Source organism: Schistocerca gregaria, chromosome 6, assembly GCF_023897955.1.
Source record: "Schistocerca gregaria isolate iqSchGreg1 chromosome 6, iqSchGreg1.2, whole genome shotgun sequence".
Classification (NCBI taxonomy): Eukaryota; Metazoa; Arthropoda; class Insecta; order Orthoptera; family Acrididae; genus Schistocerca; species Schistocerca gregaria.
The window spans coordinates 453179906-453201883 of record NC_064925.1 but is presented as its reverse complement, the minus strand read 5'-3'; the positions used below and the strand labels follow the sequence as shown (position 1 = coordinate 453201883).

The 21978-nt window shown below is 39.6% G+C and overlaps 1 protein-coding gene across 6 annotated transcripts in view; it reads left to right on the top strand.

Annotated features, from left to right (window-relative positions):
• Nucleotides 1–21978, top strand: part of LOC126278350 (polycomb protein Sfmbt-like) — a 263014-nt gene that overhangs the window by 21911 nt on the left and 219125 nt on the right. For 4 of the 6 annotated variants that reach the window (XM_049978395.1, XM_049978396.1, XM_049978399.1 and 1 more), the window contains one exon: nucleotides 18741–18883. In XM_049978395.1, the coding sequence (XP_049834352.1) occupies nucleotides 18741–18883 (143 nt within the window). Of the gene's footprint in view, nucleotides 1–18210; nucleotides 18283–18740; nucleotides 18884–21978 lie in introns of all 6 variants that reach the window. The other 2 variants (XM_049978394.1, XM_049978397.1) reach the window with 1 other exon arrangement.

Here is a 21978-nt window from a genome sequence, read left to right as displayed (position 1 = left end):
ATCTGGTCAGAAGCAATGGTTTTGCCAAATTTGAAGTTTTTTAGAAGAAAGTGGCCCTTGTGAAGATGTCTCTAGTATCCACAATCTACACCAAGATACAGTTGAAGCTGAAACTTGATAGGGCCATGGAAAACAACCTTAAGTACATTTTGGTCAAATTTAGACATATGGATCACTTGTCATGGAATGAGCCATATACAGGGTGTATACGCCCCAGGAGATATGGGGAAAAGCCTGAAATTTTTTCATCCGGGAGAAAACTGGGAAAAACCCAGGAATTTTTCATTGTCTTATTTTTGAGTTAATTTTTTTTATTTTGACTGGTATGAACTGATACTCAAACAAATTATTTTACTTTAGCCCGCTACTGTAGAATAATACTGTGGCAATAAAACAAACGAGAGAGAAACACCAATGTAAAACTTACAGCTAAAGACAGTGTGCACATAAGTGTTCGCCGATAGCAAAATGTGTCAAAGGCTTCAGGACGAAGACTACGCAGTTCTTAATAACAGCTTTTGATGAGCATGACGTCACAAAAGTTTACATTTCTAACAAATTGTGGTTTGAGAAGTGTTACTTTCAAAGTAAATTTCCTTTTACCCAAGACGAATTATGTGGTGTGTGAAAATGTGTGATGAATTTCTTAAATCACAGATTGATTGATTCTCATTCAAAACATAACATTGAGGACCAGTCACTTAGAAGAATTTTGGTTACAGAAGACAAGAAATTTATGTCATCATTTAAAATTTTACTGGCTCTTTTGTGTTTGATACAACTTAAAGGGTAACACTCACAAAAAAGAAAGAAAGAAACAGTATTATATGGGAAAGCTTAGCTTTTCTTGTAGCTATACTAGATGTTTATTAATTTAAACCATAGACTTCTCCTATTTGTATCCACTCTACTTAACAATAATGTAGCTATTGGCTGACTACATAAAGTGTCCTATGTTCTGAATATATGCGTTCCTGACAGTAACTTGACGTGAGCTGTGATTGGCTGACAAAAGCACATCACAAGCTGGACTTCAATGCTTTGGATAATAACATGCTGTGTTTGGTGGAATTCCTATTTATACTTCCGTAATACAAAAATATGCAGTGTACATGAAGGGCTTATTTCAATAGGGGTACAAGTCCATTTTTGTTCATTTTGAGATACAGAGTCCTAAAGTTAAATGAGCACTGAAAAGTCTGCAGTTAAAATACTAAAAATATTCAAGTATATGGCTTGTTGTTAGAGATTAACCTTTCTATTTGTTTGGATCATTAATTTCAACAGCATTATAGGCAGAAAAATGGAGGTAATGGAGCTGTACCACTATTGAAATAAAATAAATTGAACATTGTATATAAACCTGTAATTCTTTTATTGCAATAAATTTTTATTACAGTTTCAATGTACAACTTCTTATTAAATTCACATGTATAATTGAATTACACAGACAGATATGTTTCGGGTTTTATTTGTTTCTGTAAAACTAAGGATTACATTCTCCTTCTTCTTCTTCTTCTTCATCTACTTGTTTGAGGCCCCTGTTTTCAGTTTGTAGAGCAAAGAAATAACTATGTTTGATAGCTGGAATATAAAGGAGCAAATAAAGTATATCCTGCTTTTTCTTTTTCACCACTTTTCTCAAGTTGTGAAACTGCAATAGTGCCATATGCGTGTGGTCTCCATCTACCACATTTGGGAGCAAAGCTTAGGACGTGGAAGTCAATGTCATCATCCATTGTTTCCGTGTAGAGCATTTTGTATGGTTTCTGCCTCTCAAAATGTATCCATTTTATTTTCAGCCAATTACATTGAACGTATTCCGCATCTTTCTTCCTTCTTACCACTGCATTTTGTTACTGTTTCAGTGCTAAAAAGTCAGAATGCTTTATTTCTGTGCATACAAATTTATTTTTTCTGACAGTTTTCCTAATTGTTTCAAAAATACCATGTGGGGAAAACAGAAACTCTTTCTTATTTAATTGTTTTTCTACCTGGCAAAATACTGTCATTTGGCAGGTATGAGTGACCTGAGTGCATGAACTGTAAATCAGTAGTGTTGACATGAAATAGAGGAGATTGTGACACTTTCATTAGTGTTAGGGCAATGTTTATGTTCCTGTTTTGCTCACCACATGTGTCACTGTACGCAACTGCCTGTTTTAGAGAAATGACACACTTTTCATTATGTTTCAATAAACAGGTACCAATTTCCTGTGAACCCCTTGATCCAGATGTTTCATCCCTAAATTACATATGGATGTTGCCATCAGTTAAATTGTGGCATCCAAAATTATAAACATACATGTATCTTTTGTAGTATGATATTGATATTGTCAGTTTAGGGAATGCAAATGCTTTTTGCGGATCAAAGGTAAACACGAACATCTGGAAATCTGCCTCTTGACTGCAAAATGTGTCTGTACCCATTGCTGTTCTTGCAGCTTCAGCCCTCCTAAGGTGAAGCCCCTTTTCAGTTTGAGGCTTTTTTTTTCTTCTGCATTGGTAGCAGCACCCATTTCAAAGCTCAATTTGCCACAAAAAGAGAAAGTGTCTCTACGTGGTGGTCGAAATGACAGGTTGAAGTCTTTGTTAAAGATTTTTCAATAGATGTGCTCCCCCACAAGTTTTTTATTCTGAGATATGCATCAGCTACCTAAAGGGCATGAATTTCGTTGGGACCCTGTCACACCCACAGATATAATAAATATTGTTAGAAAATTTTCAAACTCAAAAAGCATATACTACTACCTGATATCTAACTACACAATAAAAAGGACAATACACTTCATTTTCAATCTACTTACTTTTATTGTGAATCAGTGCCTAGAAGTTGGGGTTTTCCCTGATCAGTTCAAAATTTCCAAAGTTATACCTATATACAAAAAGGGGAAAAAGACCTTCCTGAAAACTACAGACCAGTGTCTGTTGTCCCAATCCTTTCAAAAATATTTGAAGCAATTTTCCACAAACAACTGAGCAACTATTTTGAAAAATATGACCTTCTGTGTAATAGACAGCACAGTTTTCTACAAGGGAAAAATAAACCACCTATGCAGTCCTTGAAATAGTTAACCTGACATTAACAGCATTTGAAAATAAACAAACCATCTCACTCGAACTTCGTGATCTTAGTAAGGCATTTGATTGTATCCCCTTTGACATCCTACTATCCAAACTAAAGTATTATGGTATAAATAATACAGAGTTGGAAATAATCAATTCTTACCTACATAACAAGAGGCAATTTGTGTCAATTCAAAACAGACACTCTTCTGTGAATAATGTCACATCTGGTGTACCTCAGGGCTCTGTTCTTGATACTTTCTTCTTCATGGTTGCAATTAATGATTTGCCATCTTATGTTGGGCCTGAGTCAGTTATCTGCTATGCAGATGATACAACCTTAATCAGCACAGATCAAAATTTATCAAAGCTACACCAGAAGTCACAGGACACTCTCACCTTAATACTAAACTGCTTGTCAGCTAACAAACTTCTATGTAATCCAGAGAAAACTTAGCATCTGCAGTTGGGACTGGCTAATGAGGTAGAACCAAAATCCGTAAAACTGCTTGGAATACACATTGATTCCAAACTTAACTGGCAACCCCATATCAACCAGGTCTGCAAAAAGTTATCGAGGGTGTCCTATCTCCTCTGGAAACTGTCTGATCTAGTGAGTAACAAATATCTCGGAACAGCTTACTTTGGACCTTTTCAGTCTCATATATCTTATGGGCTGTTACTATGGGGCCACTCTTGTCATGTTAGTGGTGTACTACTGATGCAGAAAAATTTACTATGAATAATGTGCAAGGTTTGTCCAAGGGAACATTGCCGTTCCTTATTCATCAAAATGGAAATAATGACAGTGATAAATCTTTATATTTATTTATGACTGATATATGCTAAAAAGAACAGAACAAAATTTAACACCAGAAAGAACATACACTTACATGACACCAGAAACAAAGAGAGTATTGACATTCCTAGACATAGGCTGACAAAAACAGGCAGCTCTCACAAAGTGAACTTTTTAAAATTATTTAACAAATTAACACATACTGCATGCACTCAATACACCTTCCAATAATTTTAGAAGTAAACTGAACAAATGGTTAATAGACAGTCCACACTACAGTCTCAGAATTAATGGATAATTGTAACATAGAAATTGAGTTTTAAGTCTGTGATTCCAATACTGTATATTGATTAATGTAGCAGAAATAATTTATACTTATAATGCAAACACTCACTAATGTAGTAACTTTTTATGTATCTTAACATAATTGGAATGCCAATTTCATTGCATGTGGTCAATGGCAAATAAAGAATCTGAATCTGAATACCTTTGAACAAATCGTTCATTTTGGCTACACACAGCTCAGGATTTAACAACCTTTTGTGGGGATTATCCTTCCTTGCTTAATGGCTCTCTGAAACTGGAAAGCTTTTGGTGTGTTCCTTTACATTGTTGACCAGACCTTCTGGTATGGAGAATTTGTTCAGATGTTTACCCCTTCCATCAAGGTGAGGTGTACCTTCTGCCTTGCTTTTTGTTAAAAGCCTAGCGAGTCAATCATTAGAAATGTCAAAAGTATTCAAGAAAAATTTCTTGCGTACTATTGCACAATTTCCGTTCACAATTAATCAAAATTCTTAAATACGGCTTTTCTGAGAACCAGAGCCATCTCTTAGTCGTCGGCTGTTAACTGAATGATACCTCAATTAACCATTCAGATTACTGTTGTTGTGGTCTTCAGTCCAGAGACTGGTTTGATGCAGCTCTCCACGCTACTCTATCCTGTGCAAGCTATCTCCCCGTACCTACTGCAACCTACATTATTCTGAATCTGTTCAGTGTATTCATGTCTTGGTCTCCCTCTACGATTTTTACCCTCCACGCTGTCTCCAATACTAAATTGGTGATCCCTTGATGCCTCAGAATATGTCTTATCAACTGATCCCTTCTTCTAGTCAAGTTGTGCCACAAATTTCTCTTCTCCGCAGTTCTATTCGATATCTCCTCATTAGTTGGGTGATATCCATCTAATCTTCAGCATTCGTCTGTTCAGATAACTATTACGGCAATTAATATCACCCATAGCCCAGAAATTGTCAAATAACGTCTTCCTCTCATACTCTGAAATTTTATTAAAACGTTTACGTGCGCACCTGCAGTCCACATTGCAAAATGTTTTTTGAGGAATTAATTTACCAGTTTCTGTGATGTATAACTCTCCAGTGTTCCTTTTATTCTTTCGAATATGCTTTTCATATGGGTCAGTTTTCCTTGCACCCTTCTTGGTTTGAATATGCTTACTTTTTGTCTACATATTTGCGGCTGCACCGTTCACACAGGTATCAGTAACAGCGTCTCCTATTTCATCATTTTTTGCACTTTCATTGGAAGTTTCATCATCATTGGTACTGGTATCTAGATAGAAAGTAACACACTTTATGATTTATAGAGTACCAGAGGATTGAAAACATATGTATATGTGAAATACATTAATCAAACAATGGAAAATCCAGGTCGGAATGTAACAATACGAGAGAAGGAAAGTTGCTACTCACCATATAGCGGAGATGCTGAGCTGCAATAGGTACAATAAAAAGATTCACACAATCATAGCTTTTGGCCATTAAGGCCTTTGCCAGCAGTACACACACACACACACACACACACACACACACACACACACACACACACACACATATTCACGCGCGCAACTTGCACACACATCTGCAGTCTCAGATAACTGAAACCACACTGCGAGCAGTAGCACCAGTACATGATGGGAGTGGCGACTGGGTGGGGTAAGGAGGAGGCTGGGGCGGGGAGTGGGAGGGATAGTATGGTGGGAGTGGCGGACACTGAAGTGTTGCAGTTTAGATGAAGGATAGGAGAGAAGGTGCGGAGGGGGGAGGGGGTAGGTAGCGGAAAGCAGAGAAATAAAAATAAAAGACATTGAAATACTGGGTGTGGCAGTGAAATGACGGCTGTGTAGTGCATATCCTAAGGAAATGCAATCCGACAACAAAGGAAGTAGGTTACAGTACGCTTGTTCGCCCAATGCTTGAATACTGCTCAGCAGTGTGGGATCCGCACCAGGTAGGGTTGATAGAAGAGATAGAGAAGATCCAACGGAGAGCAGCGCGCTTCGTTACAGGATCATTTAGTAATTGCGAAAGCGTTACGGAGATGATAGATAAACTCCAGTGGAAGACTCTGCAGGAGAGACGCTCAGTAGCTCGGTACGGGCTTTTGTTGAAGTTTCGAGAACATACCTTCACCGAAGAGTCAAGCAGTATATTGCTCCCTCCTACGTATATCTCGCGAAGAGACCATGAGGATAAAATCAGAGAGATTAGAGCCCACACAGAAGCATACCGACAGTCCTTCTTTCCACGTACAATACGAGACTGGAATAGAAGGGAGAACCGATAGAGGTACTCAGGGTACCCTCCGCCACACACCGTCAGGTGGCTTGCGGAGTACGGATGTAGATGTAGGTGTAGAATGGGAACAAGGAGGGGGCTGGATGGGTGAGGACAGTGACTAACTAAGGGTGAGGCCAGGAGGGTTACAGGAACGTAAGATGTATTGCAGGGAAAGTTTCCACCTGCCCAATTCAGAAAATCTGGTGTTGGTGGGAAGGATCCATATAGCACAGCAGTCATTGAAATGAGGGGTATCATGTTTGGCAGTGTATGAATTCAGCTTTGGCAGCGTATTCAGCTACAGGGTGGTCCATTTGTTTTTTGGCCACAGTTTGTCGTTGGCTGTTCATGCGGACAGTCAGTTTGTTGGTTGTCATGCCTACATAGAATGCAACACAGTGGTTGCAGCTTAGTTTGTAGATCACATGACTGGTTTCACAGGTGGCCCTGTCTTTGATGTGATTGGTAATGTTAGTGACCAGACTGGAGTACCCTTCTTACCGTGGTATTCCGCCGTCCACAGAACCTACACAATATACTCGTTCATTCTTACACAACCCCTGCTCCCAGTCTCTTACCTCATGGCTCATGCCCCTGTAATAGACCTAGATGCAAGACCTGTCCCATACATTCTACTATCACCACTTACTCCAGTCTGGTCACTAACATTACCAATCGCATCAAAGGTAGGGCTATTATATCCACATTATCATCTAGTCAGTGGGCTATGCCCATTGTTGTAGTTAAAAAACTGAATGGATCACTTTGACTTTGTGGGATCTTAAGTCAACTGTTAATGCTCAGCAAATATTGATCTGTATTCAATTTCTAGGGCGGAGAAATTGTTGGAAATATTGGCTGGGGGCCATTATTTTTCAAATATCTTGCAGACACCTACTTTAAATTGCCTGTAGGTGGTGAGACATATTTCATTGGTTTAATTTTCAGTCAAATTTTTGTAATTTTGAATGGTAAGAACTTCTAATCTAACAAAGAATTTTAGTTTTGCCTGCTACTGCAGGGAATAACACCATAATAAAACTGCAGTTGCAAAGAAAATTTGTCATTTACGGTAACGAAACACAGTGCACGCACAGGCGTCTGCTGAAAGCAAAATGTGTCAGACACTTTAGGAAGATGACTATGCAATACTTGGTAACAATAAACTGCTTTTGATAAGTGTGACATCCCAAATATTTAAGGATTCCACACACGAGTGCCAGATCACAGCGATTTGTCACACAGGCAACTGATTGTGTCCTAGATCACACATGTGGGGAAATCTCAATGATCGGTCGCCGATCGTATAGAAATCCCAGGCAATCAGTTGAATCACATGCAATTCGTGCTCACATTATGGCTGCCTGGCAGGTTAGCATAGGTGTGTAGCAATATGGTTGTGACTTGTTTCTCTATTTATTAGGGGTGGTTGTGGAATTTTGTTCAGGTTCACTTTGCCCACATTAAGTAAGAAATTTATATTAGAATTTAAAGTTATCCAGGCTCCATGGACTGCTCTGAGAAGTTATGTTGATGCTGTAGTTGCATTTTATATTAAGAAGTTATGCAAAAGACACCCTCCAATTTTTCAGTGATTAGCATTTGAAGCTCGTGCTAGATAAGTGGAACTGATGGGAAATTCATAGTCATGAAATAAAGGCCTCCCTCTTACAATTTTGAGTTATGTATGAAATAATTATGCTCATTATTAAAGGTTTTAACTTTTAAATAGAATGGCACATGTACCTACACTAACGTTATAAGGACATTTTAATTTAAATGTCAAAGGCAAATGTATTATACAGTTCTGCTCAAATCAGTTGTCATTTCATATAATGTAGTTCTCCTTCATACAATTATAACAAAAGTAACTGTAATTGATAGTACTGCTGTAGACAACATCTCTATAGACACAACAAGTAAATTGTGTAAATTCTTGCAGTGAAATTATAAGACTAATGAACAAAAACAAATGGAGGACTAATAAAGTAAAAGAATGTACGCAACCCATTCGATGTCAGTGAAAAATGTAATATTTTCTGTAAAGTAACACACACTTCTCAAGAAGAGTGCTTCAGAACAAGTTTAATAAATTATAATTCTCGTTTATTTTAAATTTAGTTTTGAAAGTAGTCCTGGTGATACAGAAATTGGCTGCAACTGCTGCTAAACATAGCAGTTCATTTCTCGTAGCAGAATTTGTCAACACAGTGACATTCATAATAGTGATTGAAATGGTGTGGCAAATCACTCATGGGTGGGGTGTTAAGGTGAGGGACCGATTACAGACGATATTGCCTTTGACAGATCTGCGATTCATCGCTCATGTGTGTGTGTGGGGGACATTTTTTATCAGGTCATGAGAAAATATTGCAAATGGTGGTTTGAGAAGTGTTACTTTCAAAATGTATTTTCTTTTACACACGGTGAATTATGTTACCTATCAGAATGTGTGAGGAGCTTCTTAAATTAAGGGGTGTTTGGCTCACATTAAAAACTTAACTCTTTGGGAAAAAGTGTGTCTATATCCAGAAAAAAATCCGGGAACTTTTTCTTTTCTTGTCTGCACATACACTCAGTTAACAGTGGTTTGAAGTACCCTTTGCCAGGCTCTTAATTATGAATTACAGAGTAATCATCTAGCTGTAGATGTAGATTTAAGTGGAGAACAGGTCAGCTTGTGTACATACTCTAGCCGAATCTTGCTCCTGAACGAGGTACCCCCGCAGCTGCAAGCATGTCACATGGAGCCATCCACTGATACAGGACTGCCTGTAAATGCCTCAGCCTGCAATGGTCACACATTCTCCCTTGTTCACAGAGATATTTTGTCGAAGCGTTAAATATGTGCCATAGGTCAGTAGAGTTTTGACTGTGCCTCTATTGTGGTTTTGATTCAGATTGTTAATGTACACAATTTTGGTTACCCATTGGCTTCGTGAACTCTACAATCATCAAGCTCAAGAACCTGCTGTTTTTTCCACAAGTCTCTGTGTTACCACAACTGTGAGGTATCATAAACTGTGTTCCACCTGTGCAAAGAAGGATAGAAAAAACCACGAGAAACAAATTTGTTAAGGACAATTCAACCTAGCTGCCCAATTCGACCGTTGCTGACATTACAGTAAAGTGGAAAGGGGAAAGAAGAACCATAGCTAAACCAAGACCAGACAGACATACTGGCGGCAGGTGGTTTCGAGCATTGCAAGGGTGGTTGTAAAAACTTGGATGGAATCAGGAAAACGAATAATTTTTGCATGTTAAAGCACCACCAGCAGTCCAGCTAGCACAATATCTGTGCATAGGAATTTAAAAAGAATGGGGTACGTCAGTTGTGCAGCTCCACATAAGCCACGTGTTTCTGTAGCCAGTGATAAGCAACACTTGAGGTGGTGTAAAGAGCAGTGCCACTGGAAAGTGGATGACTGAAAACGAGTGATTTGGTGTGATGGATTGCTCTGCACCTCATTGAAATTTGATGGAAGGATCTGGGTTTGACGAATACTTGTGAAACATTAGCTGCCATCATGTGTAGTGTTAACAGTGAAATGAGGAGGTGGTGATGTTACAGTATAGGGATGAGTGTCATGGTTAGTGTGTAGTCTCTGTATTGCGCTTAAGAAAAGACTAAATGCAGAATAATACAAACTCATTTTATAGGACTGTGTACTGCACGCATTAGGGGAACAGTTGGAGACGTGATGGATTGTATCAGCATGACAGTGCACCTTGTCATATAGCATCATCTGTGCCACAATAATGTGTGAACCATAATTTTCCTGAAATGGACTGGCCTGTTTTTTATTTCGACCTGAACACAATGGAATACCTCCTATGGGATAATTGATCTCCAGACTCCAATGTTCAGTATCACTATCTTCTCTGGTTTCAGCTTGTGAGAAAGAATGGGCTGTTACTCCTCGACAGACATTCAGACACCTCATTGAAAGTATCCCCAGAAGAGTAAAAGTTGTAGGATGGACACTAATAGGTGCCCTGATACTTTGGGTTATATAGGGTAACTGCAGAATGTTTTAGGTCTAACGCAAGATTTAAATTTTGTAACACTTCTGAAAATGTCTTTTCTGCAAAAAATTTTCCTCAAACAATTATTCCGTAATTTATTTGTAATTTAAAATGTGCAGAACAGTCTAATTTTTCATTTTAATGTCTAAGATAGTTGTGATCAGTTATAGTGCAACTGTAGTGAGACAATTCAAAAAGTCGAGGATTTGAATTTTCCTTTTCAGATTGCGGATTGCGTGTAATTCTAAAAGCTTAATGTCATGTTTGTCTTGGATTTCATCATTTGAAAGATTAACACTTTTTGAGGCTGTCTCGGAAGTATAGCCTACTAAACTGCACATGTTGAATCTTGTCAGAGTTTAGCGATTACTTTTCTGCAACCACATGTTGATATTTTCATATATTTCGCCACCTGCCCTGTTGTAGAATTATTACTGTTCCTCATTTCTGTACTTGTATTGACTGCAGAAAGAAGAAAGTTTTCATGTTTTCAGAGTGCAAGTTGAAGATCGTTATTGGGTATAAATACTTACCTGATAGGCCCATAATGATGGCATTGGTGGTCCAGTTTCTACAGCATAGACTCTGCCCCTGCAGTTCCCAGTGTCAATTCTGTATTGGGGTGGGGACTTTTTTCGGTTTCAGTCCTTCCAGGGTGGTTCCAAGAACACTCAGTCTCCTATCAACCAAGTACCAGTTATCTTTTCCAGGGGAAATGGCGTGGTTCTCACTGAGATGAGAAGATATATGATACGGTAAGCGATACTACTTGTTATCCGCATATACTGAGAACTGTGGATGAAGGGCAACAGGCAGAATCCATATTTCTAAATTTCCAGAAAGCATTTGACTTAGTGCCCATTGCAGGCTGTTAACGAAGTTCACAGAAACATGAGTGGGTCGAATACATCTTACGTAATAGAACCCAGTATCTTGTCCTCGACGGCAACTGTTCATCAGAGATGAGGGTTTCATCAAGAGTACCCCAGGGAAGTGTGATACAACCACTGTTCACTATATACATAAATGATTTGGTGTACGGGGTGGGCAGGAATCTGCAGTTGTTTGCTGATGATGTCACGGTGTACTGTAAGATGTCGAAGTTGAGTGACTGTAGGAAGATACAGGCTGACTTTGACAAATTTTCTATTGGGTTTAGCTACCCCCAAATGTGGAAAAATGTAAGTTAATTCGGGTTAGTAGGAAGATCAAACCTGTAATGTTCAGATACCATATTACTAGCGTCCTGCTTGACCGTGTCTAGTCATCTGGGCGTAATGTTGCAAAACTATATGAGGTGGAACAAGCGTATGAGAACTGTGATAGGGAAGGTGAATGGCCAACTTTGCTTTATTGGGAGACTTTTAGGAAACAGTGGTTCACTTGTAAAGGAGACCGCATATAGGATGCTGGTGCGTTGTAGTCTCGAGTACTGTTAGAGTGTTTGCAATCTGTACCATCAGATTGAAGGAAGACATAGAAGCAATTCAGAGGCAGGCTGCTTGATTTGTTAACACTAGGTTTGAACAACATGTAAGTTGTTACGGAGATGCTTCGGGAACTCAGATGGGAATCCCTGAAGGAAAGACACGTTATTTTCAAGAAACACTGTTGAGAAAATTTAGAGAACCGCCATTTGAAGCTGACTGCCGAATGATTCTATTGTGGTCAACATACATCGCGCTTCAGGATCACGAAGATAAGATTGCGAGAAATCAGGGTTCATATGGAGACATATGCATAGTTGTTTTTCCCCTGCTCTATTTGTGAGTGGAATGGGAAATGGAATGACAAGTAGTGTTACCTGGTATCCTCTGCCACACACCACATCGTGACTTGAGGAGTATCTGTGTAAATATAGATGAACTGATCGCGGTCCTCTGGTTTGGAGCCGAGTGGAAGGCTTAAACGCTCAGACGATTCTGCGGAGATCTGGGGTGCAAATTTCTCGACCTCCACTATCGGGTGGAGAAATGTAGGGTCCCCCTGAATAGGTCAGGCGTGCACTACACGCCGGAAGTGGCCACGAGGGTAGCGTAGTATGTGTGGAGTGCACATGGCGGTTTTTTAGGTTAGAGAATTCCCTCCCTAGGCCCGACAAGACGCCTCCTGAGACGCGGCAAGGCAGGAGTAGGCAAAATGCAACAGGGAATAACAATATTAATGTGCTAATAGTAAACTGCAGGAGTGTCTATAGAAAGGTCCCAGAACTGCTCTCATTAATAAACGGTCACAACGCCCATATAGTACTAGGGACAGAAAGTTGGCTGAAACCACATGTAAACAGTAATGAAATCCTAAACTCAGATTGGAATGTATACCGCAGAGACAGGCTGGACAGTGAAGGGGGAGGCGTGTTTATAGCGATAAGAAGTGCAATAGTATCGAAGGAAATTGACGGAGATTCGAATTGTGAAATGATTTGGGTGAAGGTCACGGTTAAAGCAGGCTCAGACATGGTAATTGGATGTCTCTATAGGCCCCCGGGCTCAGCAGCTGTTGTGGCTCAGCACCTGAAGAATAATTTGGAAAATATTTCGAGTAGATTTCCCCACCATGTTATAGTTCTGGGTAGAGATTTTAATTTGCCGGATATAGACTTGGAGACTCAAATGTTCGTAACGGGTGGCAGGGACAAAGAATCCAGTGAAATTTTTTTAAGTGTTTTATCTGAAAACTACCTTGAGCACTTAAACAGAGAACCGACTCGTGGCGATAATATATTAGACCTTATGGTGACAAACAGACCCGAACTATTTGAAACAGTTAATGCAGAACAGGGAATCAGTGATAATAAACTGGTTATTGCATCGATGATTTCAGCCATAAATAGAAATATTAAAAAAGGTAGGAAGATTTTTCTGTTTAGCAAAAGTGACAAAAAGCAGATTACAGAGTACCTGACAGCTCAACACAAAAGTTCTGTCTCAAGTACAGATAGTGTTGAGGATCAGTGGACAAAGTTCAAAACCATCGTACAATATGTGTTAGATGAATATATGCCAAGCAAGATCGTAAGAGATAGAAAAGAGCCACCGTGGTACAACAACCGAGTTAGAAAACTTCTGCGGGAGCAAAGGGAACTTCACAGCAAACATAAACATAGCCAAAGCCTTGCAGACAAACAAAGATTACGCAAAGCGAAATGTAGTGTGAGGAGGGCTATGCGAGAGGCGCTCAATGAATTCGAAAGTAAAGTTCTATGTACTGACCTGGCAGAAAATCCTAAGAAATTTTGGTCTTATATCAAAGTGGTAGGTGGAGCAAAACAAAATGTCCAGACACTCTGTGACCAAAATGGTACTGAAACAGAGGATGACAGACTAAAGCTAAATGTCTTTTCCCAAAGCTGTTTCACAGGGGAAGACTGCACTGTAGTTCCTTGTCTAGATTGTCGCACAGATAACAAAATGGTAGATATCGAAATAGACGACACAGGGATAGAGAAACAATTAAAATCGCTCAAAAGGGCAAAGGCCGCTGGACCTGATGGCATACCAGTTCGATTTTACACAGAGTACACGAAGGAACTTGCCCCCTTCTTGCAGCGGTGTACCGTAGGTCTCTAGAAGAGCGTAGCGTTCCAAAGGATTGGAAAAGGGCACAGGTCATCCCCGTTTTTAAGAAGGGACGTCGAACAGATGTGCAGAACTATAGGCCTATATCTCTAACGTCGATCAGTTGTAGAAATTTGGAACATGTATTATGTTTGAGTGTAATGACTTTTCTGGAGACTAGAAATCTACTCTGTAGGAATCAGCATGGGTTTCAAAAAAGACGGTCGTGTGAAACCCAGCTCACGCTATTCGTCCACGAGACTCAGAGGGCCATAGACACGGGTTCACAGGCAGATTCTGTGTTTCTTGACTTCCGTAAGGCATTCGATACACTTCCCCACAGTCGTTTAATGAACAAAGTAAGAGCACACGGACTATCAGGCCAATTGTGTGATTGGATTGAGGAGTTCCTAGATAACAGAACACAGCATGTCATTCTCAATGGAGAGAAGTCTTCCGAAGTAAGAGTGATATCAGGTGTGCCGCAGGGGCATGTCATAGGACCGTTGCTATTCACAATATACATAAATGACCTGGTGGATGACATCAGAAGTTCACTGAGGCTTTTTGCAGATGATGCTGTGGTGTTTCGAGAGGTTGTAACAATGGAAAATTGTACTGAAATACAGGAGGATCTGCAGCAAATTGATGCATGGTGCAGGGAATGGCAATTGAATCTCAATGTAGACAAGTGTAATGTCCTGTGAATACATAGAAAGATAGATCCCTTATCATTTAGCTACAAAATAGCAGGTCAGCAACTGGAAGCAGTTAATTCCATAAATTATCTGGGAGTACGCATTAGGAGTGATTTAAAATGGAATGATCATATAAAGTTGATCGTCGGTAAAGCAGATGCCAGACTGAGATTCATTGGAAGAATCCTAAGGAAATGCAATCCGAAAACAAAGGAAGTAGGTTACAGTATGCTTGTTCGCCCACTGCTTGAACACTGCTCAACAGTGTGGGATCCGTACCAGATAGGGTTGATAGAAGAGATAGAGAAGATCCAACGGAGAGCAGCGCGCTTCGTTACAGGATCATTTAGTAATGGCGAAAGCGTTACGGAGATGATAGATAAACTCCAGTGGAAGACTCTGCAGGAGAGACGCTCAGTAGCTCGTTACGGGCTTTTGTTGAAGTTTCGAGAGCATACCTTCACCGAAGAGTCAAGCAGTATATTGCTCCCTCCCAAGTATATGTCGCGAAGAGACCATGAGGATAAAATCAAAGAGATTAGAGCCCACACAGAATCATACCGACAATCCTTCTTTCCACGAACAATACGAGACTGGAATAGAAGGGAGAACAGATAGAGGTACTCAGGGTACCCTCCGCCACACACCGTCATGTGGCTTGCGGAGTATGGATGTAGATGTAGATGTAGATGAGATATGTAATGCAGAAGCAACCCACATTGGAGGAGCCATGTAACTGGTTCACACTGGTACGGCAGTTGCTGGTTGCTTCCAGCAGCTGTGTTATATGATACACAGAAAGTAATCTGACCAGCCTCAACAAAAAATTGTGTTATGCAGATCAAGTTGTGCCATATCCGTCTCTGTAGTTAGTTTCTCAGTAAAACTTTTACTTTTTGCATAAAAAAATTGACAAAAACTGTGTTGGAACTTGTACTTGTATTGTTTTGCAACCTTTCCTATTCAGTTTTCACAAAATTATTTGGGAAAAAAGGATTTTTTTTTTCCTTTTCATTATTTATAGTCTGATATTGCAGCTTTATAATAATTTGGTTTTCTTTTCGCTATTGCCCATAATTTTCGTGATATTTTGATATTAATTTAAAAAGGCGCGTAATTTGAAAGGTTTACAGTTATAAGTTTAATCACTGGCAATTTATGTTTGGTGCATTTTAGGTCATATGGCAGGATGAAACTAAAGTATTAATATTGTTATAATGCTGGAAGAACAGCCATACCTCTTTGTAGTCCAAGTAAATATATCACATATTTGGAAGTTGTTAGCAACGAGGCTGGCAGCGACACACCACACGAGGCTACTGCCAGCTCCTGGGTCTCATCGCTTGTCGTATCGCTCTTTTGGGCACACGAGTATTGCACAGATAACAGTTGCATCCTGTGATCTTAATTGCAACGTATCACATCACCGCAGTGAGAACTATTTCAAAGGTGGCTGGAATGTTGGCCCCTCCTAGTGCTGCAACGGAGAAAGGGTATGCAGTAGCTCAGTTGTGGGCTGTGCATCCCAGACTTTACTTACATAGAACATGAAGAGTATTACATGTATGTGTATGGAGGTGGCAGGGAACAGATTACAGCAGAGTGAGACTGAAAGGAGAACAGTGAGGATGTAGAAAATGGATAGTTGACTTAAGGCAGAAAACTGATGAGGAAATGAAAATGGAGCATGGGGACAAGGACTAGTCATGATTAAGGTCAGATGGTTTCCAGGATTGAAATCTATTTTGTAAGGGCAGTTCCCATTAAACAGTTCTGAGTTGATATTGAAGAGGATTGGAGTAGATACAGTGAACCCCTACCAGGTCACATTAAGTGTGCTGTTGAAGCAATTCAGAGATATGCTGGTGAAGTTGTTGCCGGTCAGTTTGCTCATTATGAGAATGTTGTGGAAATGCTGGATCTTTAGAGGGAAGAAGACATTCATTTTCACAAAACACTGTTAAGATAGATAGAGGACTAGAATTTGTGACGAACTTTAGAATAGTTCTGCTATCTCCAACGTACATGTTGCAAAAGATTCAGATAAGAGAGATAGCGGCTTTCTGTGGAGGAATATGGGCAATCATCTTTCCCTAGCTTCATGTGTGAATGGAACAGGGAAGAGAATGACTAACAGTGGTACAAACTATTCGCTGTCATGCATCAGTTGCAGGGTATAAATGTAGATTGGGCAAACTGTCCTTCAATACACATTCCGGTGGTTACAATAATGTAGTAAAACAAACTAGGAAGAAGTGCTTTATGTATTGCTAAATGGATATTAAACTATAAAGGAAATGTGACTGTGGAACAAACCAACATTTTGTGTCTGTATGGCTCTCCTCCTCCTCCTCCTCCTCCTCCTCCTACTACTACTACTACCACCACTACTTGTACTTGTACTAATCCTGGAGTAAAATTGTGTGTAATTGCAGCATTTTGGAGCAGATATAATTGGTGACTGATAAGTGTATTTTTCCCATCAGTGGATTTTTTAAAAATGTAACACATTATATACTAGGTCTACAACTTTGCTTCCGCTGTTTTTTCTCAAACTTCAGGGCTTTATTGTGAGAAACTTACAAAAAATTATGATTCCTAGTATTGCACATTGCTGGCCACTACATTCTCCCATCTTTTGGATGGCATACGAATTTTGTGGCAGAAGAACTGGGCGTCTTTTCTGGGGATCCATGAATCGATTCAATTTTGCACTTTGTTCATATGATCAGAAGTGCTGGTCAGCAAGACTGTATGCCACAGATCGAAAAAGGTGGTAGTCAGAGAGTATAGAGAATACGGCGGGAAGGATAGTACTTCTCATTTCAATGTTTCCATGTATATTTTGGCGGGTTTTGCGACGTGGGGTCGAGCACTGACCTGCTGCAAAATTACCTTTAGTGTGTCTATCACTGTATTGTGGCCATTTGTGTTTCAGTGCTGGGCTCGAGCACATCAATTGCTTTCGATAATGATGTCCTGTGACTGTCTTCGTGTGTTTCAGCAGCTATGAAAACGTGCTGTCTTTCACCGCCATGCCAGTCTTCGACATCAAAATCATTGTTCTTAAGGTGTTGAAAACATTCTCTGCATGTTCTTCCACTAATTTTAAGAGCCAAGGCCACAGATTTCTTCATGTTAAAGTAGAAAATAAAAACCTCCCTGAAATGGTGAGAAATGGGTACATAAGTTGACGTACTTAATCGAGATAATGCAACCACAAGTCAACTAATACATTTATGGCATTATGTTTACAGATGCCTAAGCTTATTGTATTATGCCTATGACCAACCACCTGAACCCCACTTGCCGCAACTGCTGTCTATTGCAAAATGGCAGAAGCAAAGTTGTAGACCTAATAATATCTCGTTAAAAGGATTGAATAAGATTTGAACAGAACTTGAAATTTGTGCAATTCACTATGAATTGAATAAATGATGCTGCTAAAGGCATGCATTCGACAAACTGCTTTTGTGTTACAGAGCTAGAAGAGATGGAGAGAGGGCAATTAAGTCTTGGGTCTAATCTTATGCCACAAGACCCCTATGTAAAAGGTGTGTTATACTCCACGTTCATATGGCATGTTCGGTCAGTGCGTACACACCATTAGGAGTAAACAAATGTTTACTCGCTGTGGTGCCTTTGGAATGCTAGTGGTTAATTGTATTAGGGAATGTTGGCTGTAGTTGGGTCCGTGGCAATTTGGTGTCAGGTTGTAGTGAACCCAAATAATTAAATTTCCTTGTAATGCCTTTCTTTCTCTGTTCTGTTCTAGTAATCACTGTGGTGTTTCTATACCATTGACTTTCTGCGTGAAAAATGGTGTCTACTTACTGTAATGTAATATTTTTGTATTTTCTTGTTTTATAAACCTGTGTTGTAAGTAACAGTAACGTATTATTTGCACTGTACACAGTAATTGATATTTTTCTTCCTCCTGTGAAGGTGTGGGGTGCCCATTTTGATTTTACTAATGGTTTTTTGTATTGAAATGGTTTTTTTGAATCGACAGATATGGGAGGATTAATGTGGGTGAGTGACATGCTGCTGCCACACGATCCCAACATTGTGATGATGGATACTCCTTCGCAAAGCTCCTTCTTTTCTGAAAGCCCGCATCCATTTGACGAAATGAGAGATCGAGTTGGTGGTCTGGTGAGTATGAGAGTTGTATTTGTACTTAACGATAACTGTTTAATTTGTTATCCCCTTTTCTACTCCTGTCTGCTGTTAGAATATTGTTGCTTTTTAAACATTAGACAAGTAATAATACCAAAGTATTCTTCCTAACTGTTGCATACATTTTCCTAATAAAATTAGAGCAATCTTTTTTTTGAAGCAACCAACTAATTAATACAATACAGGAAAGTGCCGGGTCGAATAAAAATAATGGATGGAGCAAAGATCAGTCAAGTGGCTAAGTTGAAGTGCCGGTCAGTGGACAGGTGCATAAACAAGATTTAGAGGTTGTAGCCCATTTCACTGTGCCTCTGTTATCATTGAATGTGAAGAAAGATGGTCTTAGGTGTATTGGTCTGGGAATATCGTGCATAACATTAACATACGTGGAAAATTAAACTGGGGTAACAGTAATAGGAGAAAGCAGAAAAGAGCTCTGCAATCTTTTGGATGCAGCCAGTGCAATGGGGTGTTACGGAAATCCAGAGCAACCATGTTAGTGAGAGATTGTCCTTCGTGTATTTAAAAAAAAAAGGTATCCAAATCTTATTCTTATCTCTGTCCACTGCTTAAGGGGGATATTCATGAGATGTACCGAAAATGTCAATTTTCAATTTATTTTTTATTTCTACAAATGTGTGATCTTGTGGCAATATCAAGTAATGAAATATAATGGCGTTTCAAGTTGTGTCAAGTGGTTAACTGCCTACAAACTATCATCACAGATTTCCTCTGCCATTGTCAAGTGGTTGACTGTTGTGTGGATGCTGCTACCAAGTTTACGTAGCTGTGCCATTACCAGTGACATCACTGTTGCTCAGCTCCACACTATATATGGTAATGTTTTGGTGGTGCGACCGCCCCACTCGTCTCAACTCCCCAATCACAGGATTCCAGGCCATACTCAGCTGCAATGCACCGTCTTTGAGAGTGTTGTCCGATATTTTGATCTTTATTACTTTGTTTATTATGCTATTCCGAAAGCTGTTGGTCCGTTTAATAATAGAGCTCTCATTGAATGCAATTCAGTGTGTGTTTTCCACTGTATGTTCCGCTACAGCTGACTATTTTGGGACAGTGTAGGGAAAATACCTTATGCGGCACTGTTCAATAGTGCGAAAATCTGGCTGACTAACTGGAGAGATGAACTGGTTGAAGCAGGTGCATCATCAAAACGTTATAATGTACAGTGCAGGACTGAGCATCAGTGATGTCACTGGTGACAATGCGGCTATATAAGCCTGGCAGTGGCATTCACATGACAGTCAACCACTTGACATTAGTAGAAGGGATCTCTGCTGAAAGCTCACAATTAACCACTTGAGAAGCCTTGAAACCCGAGAATATTTTATTAGTTATTCTTTATTTATTATTAGAACTTGTGGACAATCAGTTCCCAAAGTTTCAACAATGAAATCACATCCAGAGTGCATGAAAAATAATTAAATGTGTGACATGACCATCCTGCTATGCCCACTTACTGAAGCAGTAATTCAATGGTTCCTGGGATAACTTCCAAGTAAACGTGCACAGGATACATCTAGAAGGCTGCGATATATGCTCTTTGGTTTTACAGGTGGACCCTGTTCTGTAGCTTAGAAACAATAACAAAACCAAATGCTTTTTTTTCACGAAGAAGCAATTCTTGTTTTGCCTTGTGCTACTGATGGAGGTGGCAAGGCTATCAGACAGAATCTATCCAGTGTAAGAGACTTGAAAAATCCAGTTAGGGCTATCGAAGCCCACACCTACTACAGTAGTACAAGTTTGTATGCCAACTAGCTCTGCAGTTATTTACATAGTGAAGGGAGACGAAAATTTAATAATCGTGGATGACTGGAATTCGGTAGTAGGAAAAGGGAGAGAAGGAAACTTAGTAGGTGAATATGGATTGGGGGTAAGAAATGAAAGAGGAAGCCGCCTGGTAGAATTTTGCACAGAGCAGATCTTAATCATAGCTTCATAGCTAACACTTGGTTCAAGAATAATAAAAGAAGGTTGTATACATGAAAGAAGGCTGGAGATTCTGACAGGTTTCAGATAGATTGTATAACGGTAAGACAGAGATTTCCGAAACAGGTTTTAAATTGTAATACATTTCCAGTGGCAGATGTGGACTCTGACCACAATCTGTTGGTTATGAACGGTAGACTAAAACAGAAAAAACTGCAAAATGTTGGAAATTTAAGGAGATGGGACCTGGATAAACTGACTAAACCATAGTTTGTACAGAGTTTCAGGGAGAGAATAAGGGAACAATTGACGGGGGGGGGGGGGGGGGGGGGATACAGTAGAAGATGAATGGGTAGCTTTGAGAGATGAAGTAGTGAAGGCAGCAGAGGATCAAGTAGGTGAAAAGACGAAGGCTAGTAGAAATCCTTGGGTAACAGAAGAAATATTGAATTTAATTGATGAAAGGAGAAAATACAAAATGCAGTAAATGAAGCAGGCAAAAAGGAATACAAACGTCCCAAAAATGATATCGACAGGAAGTGCAAGATGGCTAAGCAGCGATGGCTAGAGGACAAATGTAAGAATGTAGAGGCTTATCTCACTAGGGGTAAGATAGATACTGCCTACAGGAAAATTAAAGAGACCTTTGGAGAAAAGAGCCACTTGTATGAATATCAAGAGCTCAGATGGAAACCCAGTTCTAAGCAAAGAAGGGAAAGCAGAAAGGTGGAAAGAGTATATAGAGGGTCTATACAAGGGCGATGTATTGACAATATTATGGAAATGGAAGAGGATGTAGATGAAGATGAAATGGGAGATATGATACTGCGGTATCTTGAAAGGAGGGTATAAGATAAACATCAACAAAAGCAAAACGAGGATAATGGAATGTAGTCGAATTAAGTCGGGCGATGCTGAGGGAAGTAGATTCGGAAATGAGACACTTAAAGTAGTAAAGGAGTTTTGGTATTTGGGGAGCAAAATAACTGATGATGGTTGAATTAGAGAGGATATAAAATGTAGACTGGCAATGGCAAGGAAAGCATTTCTGAATAAGAGAAATTTGTTAACATCGAATATTGATTTAAATGTCAAGAAGTCGTTTCTGAAAGTATTTG